Source organism: Convolutriloba macropyga, chromosome 1 (assembly GCF_964194025.1).
Source record: "Convolutriloba macropyga chromosome 1, txConMacr16.3, whole genome shotgun sequence".
In the NCBI taxonomy this organism is placed as follows: domain Eukaryota; kingdom Metazoa; phylum Xenacoelomorpha; order Acoela; family Convolutidae; genus Convolutriloba; species Convolutriloba macropyga.
In genome coordinates, this window is record NC_134468.1 from 61,597,811 (window position 1) to 61,605,310 (window position 7,500).

The 7,500-nt window shown below is 33.8% G+C and overlaps 1 protein-coding gene across 1 annotated transcript in view; it reads right to left on the minus strand.

Annotated features, from left to right (window-relative positions):
* LOC142350348 (uncharacterized) overlaps positions 1–6,992 on the minus strand; it is a 10,849-nt gene extending 3,857 nt beyond the window's left edge. Inside the window, exons 1-4 of the mRNA XM_075402186.1 lie at positions 6,745–6,992; positions 5,816–5,934; positions 1,714–1,907; positions 978–1,077 (exon numbers count right to left, since the gene is read on the minus strand). Coding sequence (XP_075258301.1) covers positions 978–1,077; positions 1,714–1,907; positions 5,816–5,934; positions 6,745–6,836 — 505 coding nt within the window. The 5' untranslated portion in view covers positions 6,837–6,992. The remainder of the gene's footprint in view (positions 1–977; positions 1,078–1,713; positions 1,908–5,815; positions 5,935–6,744) is intronic.
* Positions 6,993–7,500: the final 508 nt, after the last annotated feature.

Sequence of the window (7,500 nt, forward strand, 5' to 3'; positions counted from 1 at the left end):
TTCTAGCTGCATTAAGAAAAGATAACCTAAAAGTCCGATCTTTCAAAAGAAATTGTAATTTATGCACAATTTGATACTTTTGAAATTATTATCGATATCAAAAAGTTATCATTTTTAAACAATTGTTTTCGGTTTGATATTTTTTTTCAATTTTGCAATTACAAATGCAGGAAAATTCAGTGCGATGAATAGAGACATGTCCAAGAAATATTCTTTTGGTTTCATACCCCTCTTTTTATTTCGTTTGCGATACGGTATTTTTCACAGGAAGCTTCTCAAATTACTTGAGAACGAATTTGATGTCATGTGCTCTGGAGAATAAAGATTTTGATCTATACCTAAAACAATCTTAAACGAGATTGTCTCCAATAGACTTGATATTGTTTCAGGGAAAATTTAATGCCGTGATTTTTTAAGACCGCGATTCTATTGCAATCTGCTTCCCAGGGGGAAGTAGAAGCGGGGCATTAGGTTTACTAAGGGGTTTCATATGGGGACTCATAATAAGTTGTGTTATTAGAGCCTATATAGGCTCCTAGTAAGAGTTACAGTGAAAATAGGGAGCAATTTTGATGCGCTTGTCATCTGACTTCTAAAAGAAGACTGGCGCCACGTCAACTGCTCAAAAATTTTTGAACGAAGGAGCAAATATCACAGAAAATGTAGAAATCAAGCGTGATAAGATTCAAACGATAAGTCAAAACGGTTAAGGAAAAACTTTGGATGAAAAAGACACCCAAGAGGAAAATAAATGTTTCAAATTTCATTTGACAGCAGTTAAACAATTCTTTTAGTTAATCCAATAAAAAGAGGGAATGATGAATCTAAAAAATATGTTTTAAATGCACTCCAAAGAGCACCGCTCAGGGTGCTCTTAACTAAAACTAATATGATAACGTATTTCATTGCAGTCTTTCAGGGAGCAACGACTAATACCTGAGTCCACGACAAGTGCCATGAGAGCAATTACATTGTACCTTTGTAAATCTGATGTTGAGATGAATTGAATTTGACCAGTCTCTTCTTTCCTGGGAGGTATGCCAGATAGAACACAGACTTGGTTGTCCCAAACAGGTCCTGAAATAACGCCATAGATAGTTATTTCAAAGGCGGTAACGACATCTTGGCTTTATAAAACAGACGTTGCAAAAATGTTAGCTTAGAAACCAGCTAAAAACGTTTACAAAAAAAATTTACCGTCAAATGATGTGTACAAAAAACGTTACCGCCAAAGGGCGTTAAATGATACTGTTTGTGTTTATATAGGCCATTAGTAAGATTTTTTAGTAATAATGAGGACCATTATCAGAGCGTTTTTCATCTGGCTCCTGTTTTTAAACAGCCGCTACTTCAGCTACTTAAATTTAAGAACGAGGAAGCAATTTAGATCCCGCAAAAAACAAGAATGCAAGCGTGCTAACTTTACCCGAGAAGTCAAAACGATCAAGCAAAATTTTTGCCTCAAAAAGACACACACGACGCTTCAAATTTCGTTCGAGGTCAATGAAACATTACTCTTAGCAAATCCATTAAACCAAAGATACTGATAAATCTAAAATATAAATTTTGCCTCGAGACGATAAAAACAGCAAATTCCCTCCAATAATGTGATAAAATAAAACGATTTCGATCATAACAAGATGGGATGATTTTCAGCTTTTAAATGTATAAAAATTTTGATGCGGTTTATCTATAAGTGGGGATCTCTCATACATGTTTCTGAGTGGGAATCAAGTGTGTGAGGAAGAACACGAGTCCCTGAGTCCTATCCACTAGACTCCACTCTGTGCTGTGGGGAGGGAGGTTGATGTGGTCATACTGACTGCCACTGTACAACTCATTCACACACTCCTGTGGCAGATACGCGTGGTATACTGCATGTGGCACGCACCAACGAGTCTGCTCACCTAAGGGTACAACAACATGCATTTACAACTAAAGGTGTTAGGATTCTTATAGTTAATCTAAATTAAGTTTATACTCTAAAACTCATAACTGTGAGACCACAAGGAATAATATAGCGATCAACCATTTTTCAAACGATTAATCTGCACCATAAAGTGATTTTCCATGCAATTTTCTATCACAATAATTGATAGGGATGGGTCTCTTGAGTTTTCCGATACACCACACCAATTTCTGACTTGAATCAGTTTTCGAGTAGATTTTTTCAGATCCGCAGACATAAGCTTCGCACATATTACAAGAGAATTTTTGTGACTGACCATTACACGAAAAGAACTTTTGATCTTACACGAAGAAGTTTTAGAGAGTAGTTTTATTTAAAAGCAACAACAAATTCAGATTTCATTTGTCGTTGCTTATACTTCTTCAAGGAGGTTACAATCGTTATTATCACCATTTATAATCCCCCAGCTGACAGCAAATATAGACTCAGTGCAGATTTGTTCTGCAAAACCATTCAGGAGATTGTCAGAGATGTCCAAGAATATCAAAGATCCATTGAATCCTTTACTTTCTTTTTGAATGGTGACATTAACTTTACTCACACAGATTGGCTTTCTTTAAGTAGTAATTGTTCATACGAAGAAGTAGTTTTGAACGAATTCAAAAAATTATATGTCATCACTGCAATCCCATGCAAGCTCGCTGGATATTTTTCTTAGTAACAATATTAACTTATGTAGCGAAATATTAGAGGAGAAATCGTTCTCAGATCACAAGTATTTGTTAGCTGAAATTTCGATTGAATATGCTGAGCAAGAAGCCTCGCTTAAAATGAAACTTTTAAGTATTGGCAAAGCTAATTGGGACGAATTAACGATCAATTTTACTTTTCCAATGTCTTCCTTTGACTCAATTGAAAATATTGCCGACTCGTTTTACCATAAATTAGAACTAGCGTCTTCCATTGCAATTCCACTCAAAACCTCTAGAAGAACCAATGCGCCTTTTTACATGTCCTCTAACAGTATCCATTTAGAAAATAAACTCAAAACAGCTTTGAAAAATACACAAAGCGCAGAGAAAATTTCACGACTTAGGGAAGAGTTATCCATTTCTCTAAATAATGACAAGAAACATTTCGTTGGAAAAAGCAAAGTCTGGTCAACGAACGACGCATATAAATTAATGAGACAAATAACAAAACAGCCAGCTCTGCCTGAGAAAATGGTGTACATGGAAAAAGAAGTTTTTGGGTACAAGAGCATTGCAGAATGTTTTAACAATTATTTTGCTTCTGTTTTTGTTCAAGACGATTCTGAAGTTGTTATTCCATTTAATCAAAGTCCAGAAATATTTCTTGATGTTATTCAGTTTAGCAAAGCGGCTCTGAGTGAGGAAATCAAATACATATGTAGTGGTGCTAACTCTTTTGATGGAATCAGCCCTAAGTTTTTGAAGTCTGCTATACCGTATATTTCGAATCAACTTTTATTTATCTTCAGTTGCTGTGTTAGCAAATTTGAGTTTCCCAGTTTGTGGAAAAAGTGCATGTACGACCCCATTTCAAAAACGGTAGCAAATTAGATATCAAGAACTACCGACCGACTGCCATGCTTAGCTCCTTGTCACTGCTATTTGAGCGTATGGTGTATACCAATCACCAGCGGTGGGCCTCAAGGGTCAATTTTTACAGTGTTTCTACAGTGTTTTTCCGTTTATATAAATGACCTACCCGAAATAATTGTCAATGAGTGCTATTTATACGCGGATGACACAAAAATCGTCAGCACTGTAGACAATAGAATACAGCTGGAAAAAGATATTGAAAATGCTTTTGTTTGGAGCAAGGAGAATTGGTTAAATTTCAATTTCGATAAGTTTAAAAACGTGCACTTTTCATTACGTAAAAACCAAAACAAGCAAATTTTGCGTCTTCCCAGCAATGAAGCCATCTCACAGGAAACACACTTCAAAGATTTGGGCATATATTTTTCAGAAATTTTATCATGGGATCATCACATAAGTTTTGTTCTACAAAAAGCAAATCAGAAGCTTGCTTATCTAAAGAGAACAATTCCAAATGAAACAAAATTGTCAGTCAAATGCAACCTAGTCAAAACTTACAAAATATCGAACTTTTTTAATGGATCAAATGTTTGGTATGACAGTAAAACAATCGTCAGGCAAATGGAAAGGCTTCAGAGAAAAAGTTTAAAATGGATGCAATCAAACAGTCATTTTACTGATAAAGAATACAATGATTGTCTTCGATCAGTAAATTTACTTCCGATCACATATCAATTCGTCTTTTTGGATCTCGTAGTTTGAAACAGAATTTTTTCCAGAAAACTTCTACTTGAGGCAGAGCAATTTTGGCAAATAAGGAATGGACATCCGAAAACACAATCAAACGAGAAAATATTTTTATACTCAAACGAATGTAATCGCCAGCGTTGACGATCTAATTTTTTCTACCGGGTTACGAACTTCAACAATTTGATGTCACTGGCGCGTGATTTTCGCAACTATAACCCGTATTCAAGTCCTCCCAAATTCAAGAATATCTATTTGATTTAGCTACGAAGACTTTTAATTACAAATCATACCCATATGAATGGACAGTGTTTGAGGGAAATCAAATTCAAGCCCCGTTAGGGACTTACTAAGCTTGCCAAAACCAAGTTTAGTGAAATTCATTATTATTATCACTATTATTATTATTATTATTATTATTATTATTATTATTATTATTATTATTATTATTATTATTATTATTATTATTATTATTATTATTATTATTATTATTATTATTATTATTATTATTGTTATTATTATTATTATTATTATTATTATTATTATTATTATTATTATTACTATTATTATTATTATTATTATTATTATTATTATTATTATTATTATTATTATTATTATTATTATTATTATTATTATTATTATTATTATTATTATTATTATTATTAGTATTATTATTATTATTATTATTATTATTATTTTATTATTATTATTATTATTATTATTATTATTATTATTATTATTATTATTATTATTGTTATTATTATTATTATTGAAATAATAAATTAATTGAAATATTAAATTGGCAATGTAGCTCTCTTGCCACAATTTGTTATTTATATAATGAAATTCCTGGAGTGAGGTGCTGGAAATATTAACGAGATGATCACGAAAAAAACTATCACACATGTTATCTAAAGAAAACATATTGCAAAGTATTTCGACAGCGCGTTCATAATCAAACTTTGCGGGACAATGCAAATTTTTGTGACTATGCTTCAAAACTTGTGACAGCTCATGCCTGCGGTTAAGATCAGACAAATACTGAGACTATTGAGAAGAGCAAAAAAGTTCTCCCTTAAAAAAAACTAGGCTATAAAGGACTTGGCATAATGTATCCAGGTGAAATTACCTGCAACTTCTGTTTATGTATTTCCAGATGAAATAAAATTAGCCCGCTAAAATGCTGAGGGCAACTTACGTAAAAAAAAATATAATACCTCTAGCTTCCTGTAATTTAGTCAAAACTGCCCTGATTGCCCCCACGCCAACTGAACCCTTTCACTAAATATCAACTAAGGAAGAAACTATATTGAGAGATAAAGCTTTAGAATTAAAATAACACAGGGTCATGGCTCCAAATGTAATCGGGGGAGACGAGTTTTACGAACAAATACGGCTATGCTACAAGAATTCCGATAGATTATGTTGCTTTTCCAAGATAACCGTTGCATTGCAGTATAAAAATATTCAGCGCAAGGTTGTTATCGCAAGATCTTGATCAAGCTGAGTTGCAACTCTAGCAGAAAAAGGCGACCGAAGGGGGATATTTTACAATGGATATTTTACAGCAATTTAATTGCTGTTTTGTTTTTACCTGGTTTTGGTTTTGTCTTTTTGCCCCTGCGCCTCCTCTTTTTCTTGCCTCCTTTTTTCACAATTATTTTATGCCCTGGCTGGTACAATATCCGCTGAATTCTAACCTTCTCTGAATGTCTGAAATATGAAAATTAGGTAACATAATTTGGGAATAACCTACGCCACACTTAGGGAATAACTTGCGTCAGTTGTATGACCTGCGCCACATTGCAGCTGATTAGACCCTGTTTTTGTACTACTCTTTTATCTCCCCTCTTCATATAGCTCGAGTGACGGGAAAGTAATTGCGGAAAAAGGAAGTCTAATCACAAAGCTATTAACTATAAATATTAACTGCCAATTCCAAAGTATGTACTGGGCGCCAAAAAGTTATATCGCCGGTCACTTATGCAACTGTTGTTATAGAGTTGATTATTATTCGTCACTATCGACTTCGGTACTCTCAAAACTTCTTGGCACAATAAGGACACAGAAAGTCTTTTTTTCTCAATTCACAGTGCTTTATCCAATGCATTAATTCTATCCATTTTTAAGGACTCATTTCAATGACATGTAAGAACGAACTAACTTCAGTTATTAAGCACAGAGAGTACGCCACTTAAATAATATTGCTAATGCTACCTGTAAATTCTAAGCCTCTAGCATAGGAATGTCAGGAGTTAGTTACATCTCAGATAGGATTAAGTTAGTAGGTGGTAAAATATACCCTATCATGGTCTGATTTACTATTGTTCTAAACGAATAGACTGGAAAAGGCCATAAGATGCTTGACGTCAAAGTTATTCCTGTATCCTCTCATTGCGAAATTGGTTTTTTTGTCATTGTCAAATGATCGACCGCTTGTTACAAATTTGGTCAAAAAATTCACGCACTGCCTTCAAACTGAACATTTATTGCGAAGTAATCAATTAAAAGGGTATCGCATACCTGCACCTAGTCCAATCTTGGGCCAATTTAATCCACAATTTGGACGGATCCTCCTCTTTAATTTCTGCTTCCTCATCTGAACTGGAATCCATAGCACTGCTAACACTATTCTAGATATCGAATACTGTTTACTGTATGTGGTTATCAAAAGCGAACACTACATACAGTACAGCTGTCAACAAGAGCTCCGAACATTTGAATAGATTGAATTTGAGAAGCACGAGTTTCTGTTTGTTACCAAAATTCTCACAATTTTACAAACTTATCAAAAGCTTCAGTTAAAATGCTGATAACAAAATACACTCACATTGTCTTTAGAAAATTCATAGTACGGTGGCTACATTAACAAAAACTTTCTAACATCTTAACCAAGTTTTTCTCTTGTCAAAAAATTTGACCATAATGTACATCTTTTCTTCCGTTGATGTATTTAAAGACGTCGTGAAATTCGTTTGAGCCTATTTTTTTGCTTTCAGTCAAAAAAGGGACAAAACCAGCTGCAAGAAGTCACGGGCCAAGAATTTCTCTGAAAAAAAAATGTGCACCGATAGGCTCTTTTTCATAAAAATTTAGTTCCGAGCCTTCCTTTAATTAAGAGTTTTCAGCGTTGTAAAGAATTATCGAACATTTGTGCCAAAAATTATTTGGTTTGAAGTATATCGTGCTCTCTGCTCATTTACTCAAAAAAAAATTGAACCTCATTGAAAGCTCAAAAAAAATTTATCAGCACCTCGCCTGGTCTTCCAAACTGCAACA